Here is a 26,426-nt window from a genome sequence, read left to right on the forward strand (position 1 = left end):
CAACAAAAAAGTACTGAATACGAATCAGAAAACCAGCCTTTTGTGGTGGTTAATTTGGTGACAATAATGACAGATTACGTTACGTAATTAACTAAATTCGAAGCAAAATATATAGTACGAGAGCTAGCAACGTCGAGAAAACAAGTATTTTAAGACGTCTGGCTCTTTGATATATCTTTTATTATGCTCTCTGGAACAGCGTGCACGCCGCCGCCGTCTGGCTGCTGATGCACGTTGCGTTCACTACTGCGCATACAAAGAAGATCCTCTATTTTTTACTTAGCGGTTTAAATTCTAGTATTGAATAAAAACCGAGCAAGTCTCCATTAGCTCGGCGCGTAGAGCTTTCGCCTATGAAGGGAAGGTCAGTGGTTCGATACTGGCTGGGGGTGCAACTTTTTTATTTTTTTTTTCGTTTATATTCTGATAGTAAAGTAATAAATATTTGCTGACACTAATATTAAATAAAAATATTTAATTCAATTATAATAATTAGATTGTAATGATTTAAACATAATGTCTAAAAATAAAACTAAAAATGTTGGCCGTAATTTTTTCTTGGCCGTAATTTCATTTTAAAGATTTAAACATAATATATAAAAATTAACATTTTAATGCTTTATTAACGTAATTTTTGCCTGTCTTTCTTCAAAATATTTTTTTCAGCTGTTGTTTATTATTTTAATAATCATTTTAATAATACTTTTTTTAACAGATTTTTATCTAAAAGCTACACAAGTTTATTTTCAGTTCAGTTTGTTAAGATAACGATGGAAAACAAAATTATCTGGTTAAATTGAATAAAATAAAATAGTAATACTTTTTAAACAAGATTGATTAATGTTAATGTGTAGAAAATACGCAAATCTATGGGTAGAATATTTAATTACATAAAAAACTAGCAAAGTAATGTGAAAAAAAACGCATCATTGTGTCTCCACTCATAAACGAGAAATCCCAAAAAACGCACGAAAATGACACACCCTGTACCCATGTGATGCGCAATAGTGAATGCAACCTACCGGCACGGCAGCCAGACCATCCTAATCCTATCTAATAATTAATTACGACAATAATCCTTCAAAATAAATGAAAGTATAAAATTCTACTTATATACACTACGGATCAGAAACCCATAAACGCCATCCGTTCTGATGAATAAAAAAAAACAAATATTTAATACTTTACTATCAGAATATAAACGAAAAAAAAAAGGTGCACCCCCAGCCGGTATCGAACCACTGACCTTCGCTTCATAGGCGAAAGCTCTACGCGCCGAGCTAATGGAGACTTACTCGGTTTTTATTCAATACTAGAATTTAAAGCGATAAGTAAAAAATATAGGATCTTCTTTGAATGCGCAGTAGTGAACGCAATGTGTATCGGCAGCCAGACGGCCTGCACGCTGTTCCTGAGAGCATAATAAAAGATATATCAAAGAGCCAGACCTCTTAAAATACTTCGAAAACGTTGCTAGCTCTTAGACTAATAGAAACGGGACAAAAAAACTAAATCAACTCAAAAAAGATAATAGTGACACTTAAAATTTCGTTCTAAGAAGAAGAAATCATCCGTGTCGCTTCTGTATAGTTAGGTATAAAGTTCCTAGATAATATAGAGGCAGTGATGGGCGATGGGTAAATACCCAACGGGTAGGTAAAGAAAATTTGGGAATATACAAATAATGAAATTAGGTAACCAGAATGTGTAAGATGTATAATATAGCCATTGAAGAATATTATAGTCATATACCTGGCATATACTGGTATATTCCTGCTATTATACCGGGTATTTACAAAAAATAAAATATACGACGGCCTCCCCATAAGAGCAATGAGAGGATTTACGTCCCAGTATTGAAGGAGGACAGAAAATCGAGTAGAATGGTTTTAAGACATAGGTTCATCCTTGTTTAGTCAAACCTCCTACAACACAAGGATAGACTTATGTAGGAAATGCATTGAAATTCTATAGCCATCCTTCAATATCGGGACAGGAATTTAAGCGGTACCCTCCGTATACTTTGTTTTAAACGTATTTGGGTATTTACTATGTGGTCGTCGGGGAATCCCTACTGACATTCAAATAATAAAGGCGAGTTTATATGGGATGTGCCTGTCATCCGTTCCTTTACGCTAATCACGCTAAACGCCGCCATTTTTTTTAAGTAAACCAATAAAATTTCATAAAAACCCACACTAAAATTATTAATCGCGTTATTTTATAACTCTATGCCAACTTGTCATCAATACCCGCCATTTTGACTCCAAACGTAGTGAACAAAATTATTGCGGTACTCTATATTTCCTAAAAACTTTAGTTGGGTAATTCTATGACTACTACTATAGACTAGTTAAAAAAAGGAAAGATAATTGCAGTATATACATTAACAGTACCTGTACAGCTGTTAAAACTTCTTTCCACATTTGGCCTGTATCGGCGTTCTCGCTTACTAAATGCCTGTAAGAAGGCGGCGAAGGCGGTTCTAACCCTGAAGCTGCCAAAAGACGCAACTGCAGCGACATCTTCTCTTCCAATAACAAGGCTTGTTCCACATCGTTCTGTCTTAGCAAAGCTGAAAGTGCATATGTCTTAAATAACAACTATGTATTTTATTAAATATTGCTATGCTAAATGCTGTTAATTAATTACATGCTCAGTGTATACACTATACTTTATTTCTATACAAATTTAACTGAGTAAAAAATTACTTATATAAGTTAAATACTCACACGAATTATTAAAACACAATCAAAAATTAAGGGTCAGGGAAAACATGATAAGCGCAAATTTCTTAGGGTTTTACAATATTATAGTAGGCCTAACTGGTCTCTACAAAATGTATAAAATCTGCAGGGCAATAAATTGTTAAATCATATCAATATATGACTAGTAAAAATATACATACAGCAAAGAGCCTGATAACCACGAACTCTCCTCTAAAATTAGTAAAAATGGTGCTTATCATGTTTCTCCCCCCTAGGCCCTTCAACTATAATAATGATAATACATATACCTAATATAGAGGCAATTGTGTGGTGGTTATTCACAAGCTGTTAGACCATATAGCTCTCTAAAAAAAAACCTAGACATGCTCTTTATGCATTTTTCTCTAACCAACATAAGCTAATTAAACGTCACTTCAGGACAAAAATTATAATTTCTATTATCGCAATTTCTTTAGTAACCGACTAGGTATATACAACTAAAATATAATTTCGAAGTTCTCAGATAGATAACAAAAATAACTTGTCTAGTTAATATAGTTCATATGCAAGTCAAATTTAACAACTTACACTCACCCTAATCCAACTAACTAAAAAGCTGTGATTACTTAATAACCTCTAAATAACTTTTTGCCATTTTTGTAATACTGCTTTAACCTAAAATGACATGCAAATATGGTGAAAAAAGAGCATGCAAAAGAATCTACATCCTTCAATTTTTTATTATGATTACCTTCTAAGTCCGAATCTGCTTCTGTTAAGCACAGAGCATAAAATAATATACACTAAGTTGCGGGGTTCTGAATTTGTATGTGTAGTGTAGTTAGTACAAATTTTCATGCAAGAAATACGTCATATGTACACCTAGTGTCATTAAACCATAGAGGTTGCTTGATAACTATTGTACAAATCATAACACTGTATTATAACTCGACATCACGATGTAAGCCGCAGATAAGAATCTTGATAAAAAGAAATACAGGGCCTCTTTTATGTATGGAAACGGTCAATTATTAGGTAAAATATAAGAGGTACCGCAAAAAGTTAAATATAAAAGTTATAGGGTTTATAAATATCTATTAGCGAGTAATAAATTTAAGTATACAGGATCGGTCATAAAGTCGTGGCACATCAAAATTTCATTTTTTTAAATGTATATTATTGCATATTTCGGTTCTTCCTTCAATTCTAAGCAAAAATCGAAATACACACAATGTACCTCATACCAACCGTTTCCGAGTTATTGACTTTTGAAAATATCACTTAAACAATTTGATTTAACGCGTTTTTTTCGATCATACGGTAGTTCCAATGTCAAAATTATATTATACAAATTTTCACGAATGAAACTGTTTAAATTATACCAGTGCACTGAACTCTATGGTAATGTTTCTGAATTACATACATATTTTATATACGAGTATATAAGCGATACCAATTTATTATAACTTTTAGTTACGTAATCGAGGGTGCGATTTTTAATTAATTCGTCGTTACCAACCATGGACATAATCGGCGCAGGGCTGACTAACTGGAATTTAAATTTCCCGCCGGGGATTCAGGTGGTAGCTCTGCTGTAAAAAATGGTCAAGTTGCCGCATTTATTTATTAATTTCCTGACATTATCATTCCTTTGAATAAGAAGACTAAGGAAGGAGCATAATTCTATCCATGTATTCATGCATGGTGGGCGGAAAAAGGACTCTAAGGTGGGGATCCTTGACAGTTCTGTTTGACGATTCGTTTGACACATTTGAATTTGATTTGAAATTTTGTAGATTTGCCAGTCTTTACGGAGCTAGAATTATGTTATTTATTATTTATTCTACTACTGATAGTTGTATAAAGGTAGTAAATCTAGATGGAAATTGTGGCAGAACTTAAATTAACAGTGACACTATCGCGATTTATCGAAAAAGACTCTAAAATAGTTGGTTGTGTAGCGTGCGGTAGATCTCGGCAAAAATCGAGTGAAATAATGAACAACTTTTCGCTAGTAAGTGACTATATAATATACATACGTGTAGTAAACCGATCATTTATGAAATTCACTTAAATTAAGTAATTATATATTTTTTCTTGCATTTTTGCTTTTATTTACTACTTGTCAAAGAATAAACAAAACAAAAAATACATTGCTCTATTACCACAAACATTATACCATCGAAAAAAGAAACGGCGTAAAAAATGACAATCAGTGATAATTTTGGCGAGGTGATATGTCATGACCCCTACTCTTGTTTATTTTTTAATGGCACTTACTGGCAGTAGTAGGCCTTAAGGTTGTATTTGATTTTTAAATGGTGTAGTATAAATTCGAATTTTTTTTTTGATATCGGTTTGAATGTTTCTGGAAACGTTCTATCCTTTTTATAATTTTTCTATAATTAGTATTAGTTTTTTGACAAGCTTTATGTCAATTTTTAATAAATGACATCTAGAAATAGACCTCGCCAAAATTATATTCGTTTGTTATTCCCAGCTGTCTTCGATACCGTTTTTTTTTCGATCATTCGGTATTTAGTATGTAATATCCAACGTACTCTTCCCTTAACTTTTTTTTCAATCATTATATAAATCTATTTTGATTTTACACTTAAAAAATCATCTTTAACAACTAAAAATCCTAATAACAATCAGTATGATAGAAAAAAAAGGTAATAGGTAAAAAGCAATGACCTCTAAATAAAGTAGACCCGGCATTTCATTCATAAAAAGGAAAAGATTAGAATCAGATATTCGTTTCTTGCTCTATGCGAGTGGGAACAAGACGGGCTGATCGCAGTCATGAAGGATTCCCGTGAGAATGGCAACGCTGTTCAGAGATCTTGAGAAAGTGTGTCATGGGCGTAGTTACTTTGATTGTAATATATAATTTAATATTATATCCGCGTAAATACCGGGAAAAAAAGCGGCGTCCAGTTGGCTTAGAAATGAACATCGATGACATTCCCCATATAATTTTACATATAAAATGACAGCGATCTTCATTTCATAGCCATCGCTGACGCCGTTTTTTTTTCTCGATCATATGGTATTTCGCTTATGAACATTTTTCGTAATTGTGGCATCTTTAATTTTTTTATATATCTTTTCAACAAATTAATCGCATTTGTATACTTGGTATTTGTATACTTGGTTTTAATAATTAAAAATTATGAGCAAAATATTCAAAAAAAACCAAACGTGACGAAACTAACTTAATGTAATTCATTACTTATAACGGTACATTCCAAAACTGTGTGATTTACTAATACATATTTCCAAAGATTTTTCTCTATTTTACCTTTCGGCACCGCACTGATGTAACATAGCCTTACTCACCTTCGAAATGAAACTTCTAGGTTTAAATCGTCTCTATTTTTGCAAATTAAGCAAGTTCGCACCATTGTCTTATTGTTTATCAATAAAATCACTAAAAACAATACCACAAAACACTAAAATATCTGGAAATCACCTCGTAAAACATTTCGAAAAACTACAACACATTGGCAACGCCGTAGAGCAATTTATGAACGAATTCGAACTGGATGTTTTGTTGGCTGCCTAAATTTAGGAGTGAAGATAGTAAAATGCGTACGTTTTCGGCATCAGCTGGCGTTGCGACGTTGTCGATTGTTTTATGTTAAATTTCTTAATTTCTAAAAATTATAATTACAGAAGATTTAAACCTTTACTTATTAACTTTACTACCTTTAATTATTATCGGTTTAAAATATTCTACGACGTAATCTATATTTGGAATTATGGAATTCCTGGTTTACAATGTGGGTTAGCTATCCCCGTACGTATACGTAGGTAAGATTTCATTTTAAATGCGGCCGGTAGTGGAAATTTGGCATACATGCAATTTTCTAAGGCAATGATGGATTTCGCCAAAATGTAAGTCGCCGGGTCTAATTTATTTCGATGTCATTGGTAAAAAGCTTTTTTGGAGGCCTGGGTCACTCTGTATATAGGTATGTATAAAACTAGTAGCCTAAGAATTATTTACAGTTCGTCCCATTCTAAAAAAAGGTAAACACACCGTACAAATAACTCTAGGAAGAGGTATTTGTACGGTGGTAAAAAATTGTTTAAACGAGGCCCAAAGGGGCAGATATAATAATGCAATAAAATGTAAAAAAGGGCGGGTAAACACCTTTGTTTATTTGTTGAGCAAAATTCCTTTAGAATATCGTATATAATGACCAAAATATGACGCAATTTTAAGAGAAAAAAAATGTCACTTTCTGGCTTATTATAAAGTTTCAAATCCAACGTTTATATTCAAATTTGTTATGATCTACAACAGTTAAGTAGTAATTGAGACGAATTATAATTCAATTACCAGCTACTACGTTCTTGTTTTAATAGCTCAAAATTCAACAAATATAATTAGAAATTATTTTAATTGTGAGAGGCTCCCTTGTGGGACGCCTATGTACGGCGATTACGGCGCGGCGGAAACAATACCTACCAGTGAAAAGACAAATTCGGGTAATTTGACCTTATTTTTCCACACATTTGACACTGTCGTACCATATTGAAAATTCGCAGATTCAAAAGTACGTTAAACAAAAGCAAAAACTACTGAAAAACACTGAAAAGTTCACTTCGGACTTGATTCCGACTTCAAATATACCGTAAGCTAAACGTAGTACGCTATAACGGACCATGGGCCGTCGCGAGGGGTGGTGGGACGGTCGGCTCATTTCATTCTGGAAGACTAGCAGCGACGTTGCCAATAGTTCTAGACGTTTCAGCACATTAAACAGTAAACATGTCCTTTAATAGTAACGCATATATCCTCTGGTTAATAACATATTATTACGCATGCTTCTTTAAAAATAAACTATTAATTTAATTAAGAAATTGAGATTTATTGATGTCCGGTGAAGGTTTTAAAGTCACCTTTTCTGCAAATCAAACTAAGTAGATAGGCGCAAATTTGAGATGTGGCAATGTCGCCTTCTCTATTTCAGTTGGTTTTTACAGTACGTAGTCAACCTCCGATTGTTTGATCGGGTTAAAATGCAAAATGTGATATCTGTTCTTCCTAAATCTATGGGTGGACCTAAGATTTTTGATATGCTCCTTCCTTATTCTTCTTATTCAAAGGTTTTGACACTTTAGTTTTGTATTACGAGATTCTGGTTTAAATGAATCCTGTTGTGATACTTTAAGCTTAAAAAGTTTTACTAGCAGACCTTGCAGCAAAACATTGTTCTTTTTAGAACCTCTTTTAGTGCGAAGTGTACGAGATAGCGTCATAGCCGTTACAAAAAAGTCAAAACATATTTTGATTAAAAAAAATATGTAAAAGTGAGCAACGCTATGCCGGTACAGCTGAATCACGTGACAAGTTTATTTGGTATGATCCATATATTATTCGCGTAAAAGTATAGCCCAATAAGCAACACCTTTAATAGGTAAGTATAGAGTACAATATGAATACGAGTAGTCACCCTTACTATATACAAGCTGTACAACCTATAACACTTACATATATGTTAAAATATGTTAATAATATTATTTCATACCTATCAAATTCCGCACTTGATGCTGCTTGGCATTTAAAAGACCTTGTTTATCTTCGGCAGACATATTGGCAGTTTCATCTTCTTCTGGACAATTTTGAACAGCATCCCTTCATAACAAAAACCATAAATATATGTGGAACAAGATATACTCTATATTCACCTTATAGCTTGTATCCAAACTTGTTTATCTTTCGGTTTATGAACTTTAAGCTCAAACATTTCTGGATCAGCAGGGTTGGAAGATATCAAATAAATTCCTCTAGAGTCTTGGCCTGCTTTTTCTCTTACTAGTAACTTTTGTAGAGAGACTACGCCAGCCTATAGAAAACCTTTTAATATGAAATTTTATAAAAAGTACTTTAATAATTACCTTATTGTCAGGCGTAAAGAAGCTATACTTATGCGAATTCTCCTGAAGGAAAAAGAGGACGTCTGATAGCACTATTACCAAGACTACTTGCATCTTCCCTCTTCCTTGCATCAGCATTGCAACTCCTTCAAATTTCAAAGACCTGTTACCTTGCAAGATATCAGATTTTTTAAATTTATGACCTCGATGAATTGTAAAGGATTTCGCGTCAATTCTATGATATATTTCTAATTTTCTGTCTTCTTTTTCCTTTTCTGCTACCTGAGAGTCCACTTCAACTAGAATTTCTTTAACCAAACCTAAGGCTTTTTGCAGTGCCTCTTGTTCTTGGCGGTTTTCCTTGCTTGTTTTAATCAAAGGCTCGATCAACAAAGGATATTTCGTAAGGCGCTGCGTGACAAACAATATACATTCAGGAATGCCTTTCTTCTTTAACAGAGGGTTTGTTTGGCAATGCTTTACAAATTCTTCAAATCTTGCGTCGTTTTGCAAATAAAACTTATATATTTCTACAGCGTCTCGATGTCTACTACAAAATTCACCTAGAATCACAGATTAATAAAAAATATGATTATCTTAAAGAATTTAGATGTTTACCATAGGCAGACTTTAATTTGGAAGCATGAATATTAGAAAACTGTTCTAACAGGATATCTGCAATCGAGCTGACCACAGCGTTCTCCCTTTGACGCTGTCTCAGTCTGGATAACAAACCTAAATGGAGTTCAGTGAGATCAGCTAGCCTAGGAAACATTCTTTCTAAATTGGGACCCAGGTTGAAATACTTCGAAATACCTTCTACAAAGATCTAAAACAAGAATTATTGTTACAATACTGTAAAATCGGTTTGAAAAACTAACTTTTTGCATAACTAATAGCGTCATGCAATGGTGCTTCTCCGTTAAAATGAATTCGTAGATGTGCTCTTGTCTCTTCACTTCCTTTTCTTTCAATTTGCGAGCGATTTCCTTGCCAGCGTGAGGCGTCCATGAGTCAGGTTCGCTTTCGTGAAATCCCAAACTCAAGTCAGGACATAAATCGGATGCTGTGACCGTGATATCGGATAAAAACTCTGATTGAACCAAAGCAACATCATCGCCATAGCTTTAATTACAAGGAGAATTATTATACAATTTGTTTTAGACAGACATTTTAGTTTAATTAGTGACATTTGGTTGGTACTTACTTAGCAGCATCCTGATGTCCATGATGTGAATCGTTATCCTTATCGTCGCAAAGAATTTGGCTGAAACACAGAATCTATTTAATGCCGGCGCTAAAAAATAACCGTCCACACAGAATGGACAGAGAAAACACGACGAAATAAAATAAACTAAATATCACATTATCAGGTGATTGTGTGGTGGGTTTGCGTAAAATAAAAAGAGTGGATGAGCCTTGCTTTAACATGCATATAGACTATAAAAAAAGGTTGAAATAAAAAATAGTGGAAGGATAAGAATGTATATGGGTTAACGAGAAAGTTTTAAATACCATCGAACCATAAGAAAAGAAATTGAGTAAAAAGATAAATTATTAGTAAAAATAAAGCGTCCGGCCCTCATAAATAAAACTGTCTCCAAAAAGCTGAGATGGATACAATCAGCGTGGCAAAATAGAAGGGAGCGTGCAGAGAATGACTGACAATGTTGCCAACTTCGTAGATTATATTAGAACCAATATTCCAACCAATATTTTTTTTTAAAACTCTAATATAATAAAACGACCAAAGATAAATTAGGCTCACACGGTTAAACGGTTTATTTCTGGGGTAGTAGATATACTGCCAGTTAAAATACTTATTTAAGAGGCACCTTGTATATATTAAAATCTAATCCAAATTTGTTTATAATAACTAAAAAATTAGGGTGTGTTCCATATATACCAGATAGCCAATTATGATTAGGTATAACAAGTCTGGTTAACCGTCTGAAAGTTTTGTATTAATTACGGGACAGGCTTGTTTCAAATGCATGGACATTCGTAAATGGTATTCGCTTCATCGACGTTCTTTAAGTCAATGTTTACAGTATTTATTATTGTTTCTGATTATTTGCATTTTGATTCCAATGAACAATTTTATTTTTTATACATTGGTTGAAGCATTTTCTCCCTTGTATCATAAAATTAAAATATTTCAAGACAAAATTTAATGCGCAGGCGTGACGTGGACTTCTTCAGTTAGTTTGGTAACAAAATTGTGACAGAAAAAAAACAGTGTGTGCACTATATGAAGCGAACCTCTAACAGCTATTAAATTGAAGGATTTGAAGGACATTTTTGAAAACGTGACTTATAATTAGTGATGGGATAACTGGAGCGAAAATTCGCTCGCGTACTCGATTATTGAAATAACCAACATCGCTCGATTATTAACAAGAAAGCAAGTGACGAGTATCAAGCGATCCTAGAATGAAATAAATTGAAATCCGATTTTAATGTGACAAACTCGATAAAAAGCCGAGCGAATTTTCTACACACATTACAGGTAGCAAATTTATACGACGCCGTATACAGACCGGACCACCGTAGTAGTAACATAGGCAAAACCGGACAAATTAACGTATACCCGTCCGCCGGATAAAAAGCAGGCGAAAAAATGCGATAAAATAAAAATAGGTAGATATTATGTGATAAGAATGTTTCAGAATTTGTATTTATACGTGTTTTAATAGCAAAAACGAATACATAGATTCTTGCGACAGTTCTCGTGTAAAATTTATTTTTTAAGTAAAATAATGGATGTTTACGAAGTTCGTGAGAAAATTCAAATTGTAAAATGGTATTTCCAAAATAGGTCTTATCGGGATATACAAACAATTTTTCCACAAACTTTTGTAAACAGGCCAATTCCATCTTTACCTACTATATCAGGAGTTATTAATAATAATTTTGAAACACATGGGTGCGTGTCCCCACAAAAACACAAAAAGCCTGATATGTTGATTAATGAAGAACAGGAGTTAAAGCAAGTGTTCATTTGTGCTACCGCGGATCAAACTCCCACGTTTGCAAGTAATCAAATTGTCGAGGTGGTTGCCCTGCCCACAATGCGCGTATTGTTCAAGAATATTTGAACAATACTTTTCCCAACCGTATAATTAGTGGATATGGAACTATTTTGTGGCCCGCTAGATCACCAGATCTTTCTCCCAATGATTTCTTTTTGTGGGATTATGTAAAATCCAAAGTGTATGGTCCATAATGGGGCTAATAATCTGGATGAGCTTCAAGTAAAAATACGAGAGGCTTTCCAAACTATTAGCCCTAATATGTTAGCCAATGTCAGACGGGGATTTTACGACCGCCTAGGCTTCTGTCTAGCACAAGAAGGTGGTCTTTTTGAACCCTTGTTATAACTTTTTTTTTTATTTAGGGTAATTAGTTTTTTTTGGGTTTAGAGAATTTATTTATTTTTAGTTTTCGCTTGCAAACACACTCAAATAATAAATATTTAAGAATTTTTATTTTAAATGTTACCTTAAGTGAAGGTAAACACAAATGAAAATAATAAATACTCGGCACTCCTCGCGTCGTATTCCTAATCTGTCACGACCGACCCGTCCACAAGCACGTACTGCCTGACCATGATACAAAAAATACAAGGTATGATATTGCGCAGGTTGGTCACTACGTCACAGGTGATAAACGGCACCATTGGTCGGCAAGCTCTGCGCGCCAATTTCAAATTGTCAAACAGATTGTGTCATCTGTAAAATTTGATTGTGTCAAAATGTGAAAATAATTTTTCAAATGTCAAGCTCGATGATTTGACTTAACTTTTGGGGTTATGTCCTAATTCTTCCCTATTTTAGGTCTTTTTTTATTAGTGGCAATTGAACAATATGGATATTTTTTGTATGGTGTATGACGCCATAGGTGGTATGCGCAAATTTAACGAAATTGGGGCCGCTATCGATCATACCTTGTTTTCTTTGTACCATGTTGCCTGACCAGCCGACTAGCCGGCAGTGAATCTCGAGAACGAACGCAAATCGGGTAAACGTAAATTCGTAGTAGCCTGGTCTTCTCTGTATATATTTATCCGTTGCGTATCTGAGGGACAAAATTTTACGACCTACATCGACAATGCTTTGAAATAAACTAAATCAAGCGATCAAGCGAATCGCTCGCCGCTTGCTACTTGCCATTCATCACCGAAAGAATATGTGTCCTGCACACGCAACTTACTGCTTGGCGCTTGGCGTTAACGAGTACTTACAACAAACGACGCGCGACGGGTAGAAAACCGTATTTTTAAATACGAGTGATATTCCACTCGGGCGATCACTCCGTTATTTCAATCGCTTGAAACTCGAGTACTCGATTATTGAAATTAATCGGTTTTTTGCATCACTACTTATAATGCTGTTTTAATATAAATATTATTTTCAATTTATTAATCTGTACATTTCCTGTTTCCTCAATAGCCTGCAAATTTTGTGGAATACCACCCAAAATACACACTTTTATGCAAATGCCTAATGTTAACGCTCAAATTTATTTAAGAAGAGAAAAAATGTTAAACCTAACCAACAATTCGTGTTTATAGTGGTTTACAGAAATTTTGTTAAATTATACGAATATTCTCGTTGATTATTGGTTTGAAATAAATATGACAGTATCCTCCAATGAAAATGTGAGTTACTAACCCTAATAATTCTAATTCCAAGCTGGCAACCATAACTGAGCTAGATTTAAAGAAGGCGTCCATTCTTCTCAAAGAGACCTGGTTCAAATTAAAAAAGTTAGTGTTGTTCTAATATGTAAAATGTGAACGTGTATTTGGATTAATTTTAATTGTATTTGTCCGATGATGCTCGTATATGAGCGAAACACGTGTAACAGCTTAACATTATATAAACCTTGAGACCGGGACTTTGAGTCTTTTTTCTCCTTTTTTAAACTGAGCTAGATGCTTTACATAGACCGCTATTCAGAAGCTACAAACCTATAATGAAAATATGCATGAAAATTTACTTTCTACCACACAACTAGAGGATATTGGTTCACAGGTACAGTCTTAAGTTTAATTTAGTGATTTTCTTAGCCGCATATGGCACAGATCGTTACCCAGAGCGGGTTAAATTGTTTTACAAAGGGGTAGATCTACCCCAAATGGGGTAGTTGTGGCAACACTATCGTTGCCACTTTTCCTGATGCTAGCTCGTGTGTCGCGGCCTTGAATTTTACTCCCAACGCGCGTAAAGATGTTTCACTTCTACAAGTAACTAAACTCCAGTATATACGCAACAAATACATGGTAATTTGACACATTTATATTTACAGAACGGCTAACAAAGAATATTATCTACATGAAACACACCCTTAATGTATTCTCAATAATGGCATTTATGAATAATGTAATTTGTTAATACATAGTATGTAATTGTAGCTCAGTTGTGTGCCCCAAAAAGAGAATGTCAAATGACTTAACCTAACCTAACCACTGAAGGCGAAGGCAGAATTCTTTACAAGTGCACTCTTTAGTTTAGATTTAAAAGCTGATTTTTTTTCTTAAATTTAAAGTTAAGAAAGTTAAAAGATCAAAGAAAGTCATTTTACCGCTAACTATAACCAATATTTCAGTGTTCTTATAGATTTTTATTTTTTAGTAAAACTTTTTATCATTGAGCTCAATCACAAATAACTTTATAAATTTATAAAACAAAAACTAATAGAAAATATTAATCACTGATATACGATATTTGCTAAAAAAACTTTGCAAAACAATAGTTGGCAACATTGGTGACTAGGGGATGAGGTTAGGCTAGGAAACTTACTTCACTCCCAGTTTGGTGGCGACTCTTCGCCATGGCGAATAGCACAGCTGGCTCCTCCTATAAAGGAGGGGTGGGGAACAAATTAGCCACACCCAGTATCAGTATCATATTTTACCAAACAGAACAATCAAATGACATTCAATGATTGAATAATTTTTGGTTGATAATAAACGACAGTATCGTTAACATAAAACAATAAAGTTAAAGAGAATAAAAAGTGAGCTTTTATCAACAAAAAATTATTATAAAAAAACAACAACAATCCTAACGCTACTTGAGCGGTCTACACAAAATAAAATTAACATACATACATAAAAAGCGAGATAGGCTACAAAGCTTGGCAGGATGAAGAAGGAAGTAGGAAAAAACAAGTATATTGTGAGTACAACATGTATACTGATTACTTTACACTAAAATGTTAAGATTAGCCAGTTATTAAGTAACAATCAAGCGTAAATAAAACGCTTACGAAAAGTAACAAGTGTAAAGAAACCTTTTGTAAATAAAATAAATATCATTAATAGACTTTAGTAATAAAATTATGTACAATATTAGTCACCATTTTATCAGATTTACCTGTCTAATAAAATAATTTAATACATCTAGTATACGTCTAAAAGTTCTAGTTTCTAACGCAAGTTAAAACATTTTTACACGATTAAAAAAACAAATCAGGAAATAAAACACTGAGGTAGACTCTATATAGTATCGAAGAGAAAATGCAGGTTTTAAAGTACAAGTAGTATTTGAAAGTTTTCGAAATTCTTTACATGCCAATTGCCAACTCTACTAACATAAATAGATAAATTAAAAACACAAATTTCAAAATTCTACACAGAAAACATATTCTTTTTACACATCGGTATACATTTCCAAATTTTATATAAATATACAAAATGATCTGCAAAGATAAAAAGTAAATTATGTATTTGTATGATTGCAACTGAAAGAGTTTGGCATTTTATTTAAAGGATTAATTTGTCTTTGAATTATCCGAACCACCAAATGAATATAAAGCATTTGGAATAAAAAAAACAGATTTTTTATCTTCTTTTTGGCTTTTTACATTACCCCTTGCCAGCTAAAATAATACTGATACTACACTAGCCGACATAAGGCTTACCTTGAAGAAGTACTCATGGAGTTCGGAACGGATGTTGAACCTCGTTTCGAAGTCAGATTTTTTCCTGAAGTTAAAGGTACTCCAAATCCACTCAGCTTACTTGCACTCTGCAAAGAAAAATCATGTTTGTTTTATTATTTTTGCTATCATAAAAAATAAATAAGAATAATATTAAAGAAAAAATATATTTTTAATTAACAGGGCGATAAAATGAACACAAATATATTAATTGGTATGATATTCGACCCCAGAAACATGCTGATAAGATTTTTTTGCAAAAAAAGAATGTTAAAAATTACATTTTTTCTTGACAACTTCTGATAAATTAAAAAAAAACTGTTGCAGAGTGAGAAATTATATTTATAAACTCTGGGGTTGAATTTCAGTTCAGTTCAGTATTTATAAACTTTTTGCATTTATCAGTTTTAGTTGTTAGGTTATCTTTGGTTGGTTTATGCCTAATTTAGGTATTCCAACGACCTGTCAAAATCGATCCAATATAGCCGTCACAGGCAAACCATATATTTATAAAGTAATAAAAGTATTTGATATGTATATGAGGCATTCCAACGACCTGTCAACATCGATCCAATATGGCCGTCGCAGGCAAACATAGCTGTTTAATTTTTTTTTAATCTAAATTGCGCATATTATAGTTTTTCCCTTTTTTAAATGCCTGCTTCTATGTGACCGGTATCGATATTCCCGTTTAAATAGGTACCAAAAAGTGTAGCTTTTTGACGGAAAATATTAGGCATTAAAACCAAATTAGCAAAAAATGGACTTTCATCGTTTTTGCAGTGTGCTCTTCATATGCAGGTTGTTAACTGGACAGTTACTTATAGGGGAACAGAATGGCAACACTGCCTATTGAGAACGCATGCACTTATAGGGTTTTCTGCCGACTCGTCCCATCGCGTCGTCCATCGACGAGCGGGCCGAGGTTGCCATATTTCAACCATAAAGCTCTTGCCGCGAGTAATAAACAGATAAACAACCTGTGTATGTTACGGTTAAGGTCCGATGTCCGGTTAATGTCGACATTACCCGGTTAATCTTGAGAATAACACACAACAAAACAACCAAAATCATAATCAAACCCAAACATTGACCTGTTAATGTCGACATTCACCGGACATAGGACTTTAACAGTAACCGTAACATATACACTCACATGCAAAAAACGGAAAGGAGAAAATTTTGCCCAAATTTAAAGTGTTATATTTTTGTTTTTAGCCCGATTTTCATGAATTTTTTAGTAAGCTGTATATAATTACATCGACTTTAATTCGTAAATTCAGTTTTTTTATAAACTTTGGTATTTGACATATTATACAGGTCTAATCGAAGCGTTGTTTTTTACCCTAACTTTAAAAGACCCTGTGCAACAATTTCGTGTGTAAATCTTACTAAAATATAATTTTACGGTCAGAGTCATATCTCCTGAGCATTTTTTTTTGGATCATGTCAATACATGCCTTAGTTAACTTTTAAGAGCGAAATGAACTTGCCACCAACAGTTTGCAATTTTTTCAATTATCATTTCTTTTGAAGTTATTTCTCAATATGATAAGGCAGCTTTGGTGATTATTGTGAACTATATACCACTATGAAGTGCCTATCATGTTCGACGTTTGGGAAATGCTTGGCAGGAGGGTTAGAGGTCGCGAAGGTTCATTAAATCATAATATCAGCTTCATTAAATGAACTTCGATTGATCAATAACAAAGCATGGGAAAGCCTAACGCAATATGATATATGCAGCCTGAATGACAGCGTAAACAAACGTATACAGGCAGTTATAGGGAGTCAATAGTAAGGGAGGCAATACAAAGTATTAGGGTATTTTATACAATTTTTTTCTGTTTGTATACTTGAGTATTACAAATGTTTTCTTTAATATCGTTAGTTATGTTATCGTTAGTCTTTACCGTTTTTTTTAAATTTAGTATAGAGTATCCAATGCAGCGTAATATGAAATTACGATAATAATCACCAAAACCAACTCATATTAAAATATTACAACAAAAAGTAATAATAATGTGATCAGTTCATTTCGCTCTTAAAAATTAACCAAAGTATGTATTGACATGAATCAAAAACCAAATTGCTCAAAAGGCATGGTTCTGACCGTAAAAAGATATATTAGTAAAACTGACACACGAAATTATTGCACAAGGTGTTTTAAAATTAAGGTAAAAAACAACCCTTCGATTAACCCTGTATAATATACCAAATACCCAAGTTTATAAAAAAAACTTAGTTTACGAATTACAGTTGATAAAATTATATACAGTTTGCTAAAAAAATCATGGATATATAATAGGGCTAAAAATAACTATTATATTGTTTTCAATATACATATTTTAAAACAAATGGTAATTGTACTTATTTAAGAGATACTCTGTATTACTACTTACTTTAGCACCTTTGATTTTTACGTTGACGCATTCAACAATGTTATCCTTACAAGTGTTCTGATGAACTGTCGTTCCACAAGCTATAGAAATACGTTTCATAGATTAAATATTATGTTGTTTTATACTAAAACATCTGTAACTACATACTTTCGCAATATAAGGCTGGTTTATTACTCAACGGCTTGTTGCACAGATCGCATATTTGAGAGGATCCATAGCAGGCTGATACCCATTGATGAGCAAACTTCTTGGTTTTGTCCTGAAAAACAATATAAAATTGAAATAAATTTTAAACAGTTAAAAGACCTTCTTACCTTCTTCTTTCTGAAAAACAAACTTCCCCGTTTCCGTCTCTTCTCCGAATGCCGATCGTATGCGATACTGTAACATTGCAAAAACAATTTTACCAAAAATAAACTGGCTAACAACTTCTATTTTAAGACGCTACCATTTTATAACAAATTATCGATCGATATCATAAATAATTCGTTTAAATCGGTTAATGTTACATGTAAATTACCTATGTGTTTTGACTCCATATTAATATGAATAAACTAATGCTTGATCTTGAATTTTGTAACATGCTACTACTGAAAATACCGTCTGTAATCTTTGTGTGGATTCCATCTAATTTATCTATCAATACGATGTTTTTTTTTCTGAATAATAATTTTTGCTAATTTTAGTTACTTTTTATTTCTATAATAAATTAGTTAAGTGTGTCAAAAAAGACCCACGGAACCGGAATAATACTAATAAAATACTAGATACAGAAAAATTCTAAACTATTTAAAAAATACGAAAACAGTATCAAGACAATGTCCATTCTAAAGTATTCAGAAGGAAACTACTAAATCAACTAGAAAATACACTATAAAAATATAAATAATACAAAGTATAATACATCTAAAGCTAGAGAGAAATAGAGCTAAACATGCCGCAAGGGTTTTACTTACTGGTGAAGGTGTTCCTTGAAATGGATGTCGTAGTGGGCGTGGCTGGAGCGGCTGCCTTCCTCTTCTGTCTCGCTCTCGGTGCCACTGGGTCTGCCCCTACACACCAAGCTAAGCACATGCACTACACTCTGCTCTAGCTTATACTAGCCCTGGTCACTTTATTTCCGTGGTCTGTACTTTAATGCATGCGACAGAGATAAATATAAACGATCACCAGTCCGACAGATAGAATAAAAATCGGCATACAGTGTTACCAGTTCGTACGAGAAATAAAATAATAAACGAAGATAATATATCTAAGCTATTCAATAATGCTCATGTCTGTTAGACAGTTGCTTAAGAATCCATTACAACTGTAGTAAAATCAGTAACTAATTGTAAAAATTAAAGTTCCATCCCTAGATGCAATATTTTTCGTAAACACCTACTTGTGCGGTTTGGAACTACCTAAACACCTACTTGTGCATAGAAGAAATAATGTATCAATCTAACTTTTATCTCTTTTTAAAACATATAATTTTTCATTTAAGCTGTCTACACCACTGTCTTTCACGTTAAAATCCAGACCACGCAGTTTCCATGACCAGATCGGTATAGTATATATTTTTAAATATGGACTGCACCGGATAGTTTTGGGGTATTAAGAATCTCTGACAGTCTTTATAATTAACTTATTATGTGTTTTCCAAGACCCGTATAATATACGGAAATAAGTTTATATCAAAGTTATATGTGACATATTTCGTACAAAAGGATGTCTAAAAATAATATGAACAGTTGCCTATCACTCAAAAGTTATTTTCTGATATTAATTTTTGTATGTCAGCTGTCCATTCGGCTGTCAAAGTCGTATACAATTCCAAATCCTATTCTTAAATAATCATTGAATAAAACGTCTAAGGAAAGAGTCAAATACAATCTTTACATTCATATATTAAAGACGGAAGCTACAAGCTACGTTATTGTAATCATTCTGAAATTGTTCTTTATCAGTTCTGTGTGACTTCATTCTTGATTTGAATCACTCACAAACCTGGTAGGCCTTTCTATGTTCATTTTGTAATTCGGTTTTATACAAAGTGTACAATCTTAGAAGACATTGGTTAGGACTGCGGAATTACAGTGAGATTGTTATAAATCTTAAGGCCCCCCCAGACTTCGTTCAATTTAGAAAGCGATTAAAGTCGCGATTTTGAACGAAAAAAAAAATCTAATTTATATCTTAATTTATTTCTCCCTTCAAATTTCCTTCAACATCATTTTTCTTCCTCTCACAACCTTGAATTTCTGTAGATCTACGGAAAATTCCCTAGACCTGGCAACGCCCATCAACCGACAAACCCTTGCGTTGTTCAAAAAATCAAGCACAAACAAAAATTTTTACCGCGATGCGACACGATGCTTTATTTTTGTCACGAGAGTTTTGCGCCATATTCATACAGGTTTTTGGGGATTTTAGCGCGATAATCCTTTGTTCATTTTCTATCGCGATTCTAAAGTCTGTGGGGGCCTTTAGAAAGGAATTTCAAAAATAATAACCCGAGCAGCGTGCGATCGTTTGGGAATGATTCTGGTGTGGGAACCAGAAAAATGAAAAATACCAAAGAACAACTTTTCACTAGTAAGTAATTATACAGGGTATCCCATAACTAAGTTAAAATACTTGCATTTTAACTGGTAGTCTAGTTGGGCCCCAGAAACACGCCCATGAGTTTTGTGGCGAAAAAAAATTTTGAAAATTTTATATTTTTCTTGACCTTTTCCGGAAAATATTGAAAAACTTTTGTGTACCGCTTGTTCAATTTCCGAAATTTGTTTCTAGTGCTTTCAGAGAATGCAATGTTACCACCTCCTACGATATCCACATTCTGTATGTTTATAAGTTATAAGCATAAATATATTAACTAACGTATATTGACTCCAAACTGCATTCTCTGAAGCCGAGCCGGTGAAATGGGTATATAAATCTTCGCTCAGTTAGTGGAGCACAAGCGTTGTGCGCAAGCGTGAATTTTTAATTATCGATCGGATAACTAAACTAATCAGAGCATAAGCTGTTCATTCGTACCACTTCGTACAGCTTCGTACGGCTTTCGTTCGCGCTTTTTTCAGCTGTTCGAATTTGAAATTCGTTCCGACGATTAATATAAATAATAATGTTAATAAATTCCATTAGTAGAATAAAGTTATTTTATCCTACTAGCTTATAAAATATCACTTTAAACGTGGATAAAAAATGCTTAATATGATTGTAGATGAAATGACTTAATATTTTAAATAATTAAATGGTTACATAGTTTTACCCGGATATACGGCGTGGTTTAGTACATAAATATGGTTATAAGTCCAGATTTTTAAATTTCGACAAAAAAAACTCAAATTTATTCATTGTAGATTGTTTAAAAATAGTACATTACTATTAGGTATAGTGCAAGATCTATTATTTTAAATACCTTTTTTATACTAGTTTAGCTAACTGAAATAATGAAATTCTAAATAATGAACAGTTACAGCAGCTTTTTTCGCCATAATAGGAAATATTGTCAATAGTTGCCTTCAACAGTTATAACGTATAAATATTTTGATAGTGCTTGTGCTTACTCTTAAGCTTGATTTTCATGCATCCGTCATCCGACGATACAATGATACGATATTAATTTTATTGGTTGAATTTAAAGTATTCGATAGGTTAGAAACGGTTAACCAATCGAAGCCTTTTAATTCAACCAATAAAATTGATATCATATCATCGTATCGTCGGACAACGGATGCATGAAAATCAAGCTTTAACAGTATTTTATCCAACACATTCTTACGCAGACTCGCCCATACCCGCACATCTATTGAACATTAAACTGAATATCGGATTTAAACAGATCACCTGGTTGAATTTTAGGTTAGGTATCTAATTCATTTGAGATTTTACTCTACACAGTAAACCTCTGAGAAAAAAATAAAAAATAAGCAAATGTGAGATAAGCCTGTAAAACAGTTTTAGTATTTAATAGAAATATCAATTATTTTGTTGTTTATTCACAAAAATAAGAGTATGAGATAGAACAACAGAGGAGTTCAAAAAAATAATACCAAATAATTCAGATGGCATATGTTAAGAATGGCAAATGCCAAGAATCGCAGTGAAATGAAATGTTGTTTTGTTTTAGGTAAAGTAATAAAACGACGCTCTACATCACTAATTACATCGATTGCTATCTATCCCTTTTTCTAATGTTAAGTCAGTTTTTTACTTTTAATCTGAATTTTCCAAGTCGTTTTTAAATCTTTGTAGTGAACGTGTCAACACTGGACATTGAACAAGCGGAGATGCGGGCAATTAAGGGGTAATTGCTGGGTATTTGCCCCTGATTATCGATTGCTGCCAGCGGCTCTCAAAATATTGCAATTTTTTAAAATTTTCAGAGTTAAATAACAGAATGAGTTAATTTTTTTAAAAATAGCAGAGAGTTTCTTTTGGCCAGACAAAAAAATTATGTTTTTTTTCTGGAATAATGAGTGACAAGCTCAGAATAGTACTAGGGTATGTCGAACGCATCTGAAAAACCGGACAAATCAGCCATATTAAAACCCTTTCAACGACTCGACCTTTCGACGATAATTCTGTTCTTCCTTAGTATTTTATTTAGTGTAAATAATAAAAAAAGGATAACATATGCATTCAAAAATTAGAGTCCTGTTAATTATTTTCTAATTTAACGTTAAATTATTTTTTTCTGCCAGAGATTTTTGCCTATTTTTTTTAGGAATATTTAAAAAAGTTTCCGCTTATAATTCTCAATTATTTAAAAAAGAAATGAAAAGTAAAACATCACAGATTTATATTAGATTATATTTATATAAACACCTCAAAATAATTTTAAATTTATATATATAAACTTTAATATTTTTTTTACATAAATAACCAAAAACATAGAAATAAAAAAAAACGAGTCCATCACTAAGTGAAAATAAATAAAAAGAAAAGCTAAGCACAAAACATTAAAAAAATTGTCTGAAAATTCCTAATCCAGTCCCAAAAATTTTCAGGCAATTTCATAATTAATATAATTTAAAAACAGTGAATAATGAATAAAAAATAGTGCTTTAAAAAATGACGAAAAACAGACAAAAATTAAATTAAAAGATAAATATTTGGAGTAACTTACATGGGAAGAGTGGGCTGACCACCGACTAACGCAGGTTCAGGGGCCAAATCTCTGACAGCGATAATAGAGGGCGTAGACACTGATTTCTGCAGAGGCAGTCTTTGGGGTTGCAGACGTAGCTGTTCAGCCTCGCGTTTTGCCTTGATTTTATTGAAGTCATTCTAAAATATTTCAAAACAAATGACAAAAAAACACATGATATTAAAGGCATCTAAAATATGTCTATATTATATTTTTTAAACTGCAAAAATGGTATATTCTTTATACCTGTAGGTCTGCTTCGTTCAAAGAATGCGTACTAGCGCCACCTGTGGAAGCCCTGGTCCTATGTCTGATTATTATAGGTGCGTCGGGACCTAACAGCCTAACCGTACTACCATCTACGTTGTCGATCAGAGAAGACTCGTCTGCTTCCGATTCCATCGAACTCAAAGATATACTAGTTTAATAAAAATCCCAATATAAATAACGAAATATAACCAAAACCAATGACTAAAAATACAAAGACTAATAACACCCGTGACCAAATTGTTACCATACTTCCAAACAGTACCGTGGCACAATTGTCGCTAATGACCAGCTGATGACTCATCCAAAAAGATGGCGTCTAACATCACAAATTCGGCTGCAGCCCGTATATGTGCGTTACGTGTCTTTGTATTCTTTAGTCATTGACCAAAGCGGACACTATATTCTCATACAACACGACTATACCTACTATTAGCCCACGGTCACACAGAAAGCGAGCAAAGTGATTTAACGTGTAAAGCGATTAAAGCGTCGTCATTTTTATATATTATTAAGCGTGTAGACTTTTGGTCAGGCCACTCATATATGTTCGTGTTATTTTGTTTCCTGGTTGGGCAAATGACGCTTACACGCCAAAACGCTCTACTCCCTTTCTATGTGGCCGTGGCCTTAGTGCCTGTTACCTTTTGAGTAAATTGTACACTCAGATGCAAAAAAACGCAACAGAGAAATTTTTGGTTAAATTTAAGGTGTTATATTTTTGTCATTTTTAGCCCTATTTTCATAATTTTTTTAACAAACTGTATATAATTATATCAACTTTAATTCGTAAACTCAGTTTTTTTATAAATTTTAGTATTTCGCAATTATACAGGGTTAATCGTCGGGTTGTTTATTTACCCTAACTTTAAAATACCCTGTACAATAATTTCGTGTGTAAATTTTCCTACAATATAATTTTGCGGTCAGAACCATGTCTCCTGGGCATTTTGTTTTTTGAATCATGTCAATACATACCTTGGTTAATTTTTCAGAGCGAAATGAACTGATCACGATCAATTTGCAATTTTTTCAATTATTATTACATTTTGATGTAATTTTTTAATATGACAAAACCAACGTAGATTATAAACAAAAGGAATCACTGCGAGCCGATGCATCAACATCAGAAACAAAAACTTCATCTTTCTATAATCCTACTGATGAACATCATAAATCAGGTAGAGACTGAGACATTTTTGAAGCTGTTTCTGTAGATGAGTGTAGTGTTAGTTCATCTGAAACTGAATCTCAGAGGAGAACTAATTTGAGAACCAACAATATAAAACAATAGCTAAAAGAGTGGGCGTTAAAATACTCTATACCTCAAGTAGCTCTGAATAATATAGAAACACTAATAATAGAAAATGCACAATAAGTAAAAAATAACTTCAAAGGACAAGGCGGAACGTTATAGTGGCACCAATGGAATGTACAGTCGCCACCACCGCGATCGGTGTAGAAACGCTCCAATTAAGCGGCAATTTGGTGGCGCAGGGAACTTTCTTGGAAAAATCACTTTATGGTTCCAAAGAATCGTTGACTATGTAGTTCCAAAAAAGGTATTGTTTCTATAAAGTCGCCTTTGGATAGCTACAATTGGCACTTTATCAATCCGAAGATTTTAAAGATCCAAACGGGTAGGTTTGGCCTAATATGTTATTATTCCCGGTACTTTGCGGAAGCATATGGAACTATAAAGTATTTTTCGGATTAAACGGCCATATTTTTTTCATGAATTTTTAGACGAACAGCCAAATGGCTCAAACATTATGCGTTTTTAAGCTAAATATACCTAGATTAAAGCTTTTTTCCTTAGTTATTTTGTTATTTCTGACGGTGGACTAATATTTTAAAGTTTGGCCCCGGTTTCAAGCAAATTATTATTATTTTTTTATTACAAACATGAGTTTCTATTGCAAATAATATAATAATATGAAATATTTTAAGAGGCGCTCGAAAATTTTGTTATCTAAACCCACTATTTTATTCAGTAAAGTTGATTGCGTTCTGGAATTTACCTAAAAAAAGGCGTTAAAATCGCACGGTAAATAACAAATAACGAAAAAATAATAATGGCTGCCATAATTATTTTCCATCATGACATTTATTTTTATGAAATGTGAAATTGCATAAAGAGGTCGCTGCGAATAAAGTTCAACAGTTTCACGAAAGTTCCTTATGTCGGTGGCTAACACTTGGCTGCCACGAACCCGCGACTAGGCAGCTTCGTAACGGATAAGTCGCATTCACCAGCAGGCTACTTTATAGTAACACATCATAGTAAATCTTTTAGTAGCAAAAACTACCCGGCTACTCAAAATCTTTCCCCATTTTGGTCGCAGTTACTTAGCAGCTACGAATATACGACGTAGCCGCCGATGGTCACCGCCCACTTTGTAGTGGCTTTGATAGTAGCAGTAACGTATCTGCCACAATAAATGCTAGTTGGGATATGACCACAATGGCGAATATCTCCGAGTTCTACGCCTATCTCTATAACAAATATATTATTAGTACCGCATTTACACAATGAGTGAAAAGTGAAGCCAAAGAAAAGAAATGGGAATATCAATCTTGCATAAGTCTATACTTTTGATTGAACAGGATTTTTGTACGCGCCAAATAAAACGATCTGATTCGTCTACTTCATCGCTGAACGTTGCCACCGGCTGCATCTGACTGCGCACTATTTTAAACTCTAATATATATTTTTTTTTTCTCGCAATGGCATTATTTCAACCTGTTATTTTAGGTATTCATATCTATCCGTTTCTTGTTTTTGTTTAAATATTTCAGAGATTAAATTTAAGTCTGTAAGTAAAGACGCGAACAGTAAGACGCTAACTTGCTAACTTGATTTACATAGTAGATAGAAACTCTGAAAGCTACTTCTATTGGTTAGTATAAAATAAATCAATTAATCGCGAAGCTCTTTTCACGCTTGCGTAGTTCAAAGCTGTTGAACGACTTATGTGGATTTTGTATAGCCCCATCTCAAAAATTTGGCTTCAATTTCTGTTCCTTACTAGCAATACATTCTTGTAATATATTTGGTTTGGAATATGTATATAA

At 33.2% G+C, this 26,426-nt stretch overlaps 1 protein-coding gene across 4 annotated transcripts in view; it reads right to left on the minus strand.

Moving 5' to 3' along the window:
- LOC115875280 (rho guanine nucleotide exchange factor 2-like) overlaps nucleotides 1-26,426 on the minus strand; it is an 82,965-nt gene that overhangs the window by 19,999 nt on the left and 36,540 nt on the right. For 2 of the 4 annotated variants that reach the window (XM_030890699.1, XM_030890703.1), the window contains 14 exons: nucleotides 23,331-23,502; nucleotides 23,064-23,224; nucleotides 18,901-19,008; nucleotides 18,259-18,325; nucleotides 18,092-18,203; nucleotides 17,945-18,024; nucleotides 15,525-15,631; nucleotides 9,805-9,864; nucleotides 9,479-9,722; nucleotides 9,216-9,426; nucleotides 8,619-9,160; nucleotides 8,409-8,566; nucleotides 8,249-8,355; nucleotides 2,397-2,575 (listed from right to left, as the gene is read on the minus strand). In XM_030890699.1, the coding sequence (XP_030746559.1) occupies nucleotides 2,397-2,575; nucleotides 8,249-8,355; nucleotides 8,409-8,566; nucleotides 8,619-9,160; nucleotides 9,216-9,426; nucleotides 9,479-9,722; nucleotides 9,805-9,864; nucleotides 15,525-15,631; nucleotides 17,945-18,024; nucleotides 18,092-18,203; nucleotides 18,259-18,325; nucleotides 18,901-19,008; nucleotides 23,064-23,224; nucleotides 23,331-23,502 (2,308 nt within the window). The remainder of the gene's footprint in view (nucleotides 1-2,396; nucleotides 2,576-8,248; nucleotides 8,356-8,408; nucleotides 8,567-8,618; nucleotides 9,161-9,215; nucleotides 9,427-9,478; nucleotides 9,723-9,804; nucleotides 9,865-15,524; nucleotides 15,632-17,944; nucleotides 18,025-18,091; nucleotides 18,204-18,258; nucleotides 18,326-18,900; nucleotides 19,009-23,063; nucleotides 23,225-23,330; nucleotides 23,503-26,426) is intronic. The other 2 variants (XM_030890700.1, XM_030890701.1) reach the window with 2 other exon arrangements.

This window comes from Sitophilus oryzae, unplaced genomic scaffold, assembly GCF_002938485.1.
Source record: "Sitophilus oryzae breed Bouriz unplaced genomic scaffold, Soryzae_2.0 scaffold_1360_pilon_pilon, whole genome shotgun sequence".
Lineage (NCBI taxonomy): Eukaryota > Metazoa > Arthropoda > Insecta > Coleoptera > Curculionidae > Sitophilus > Sitophilus oryzae.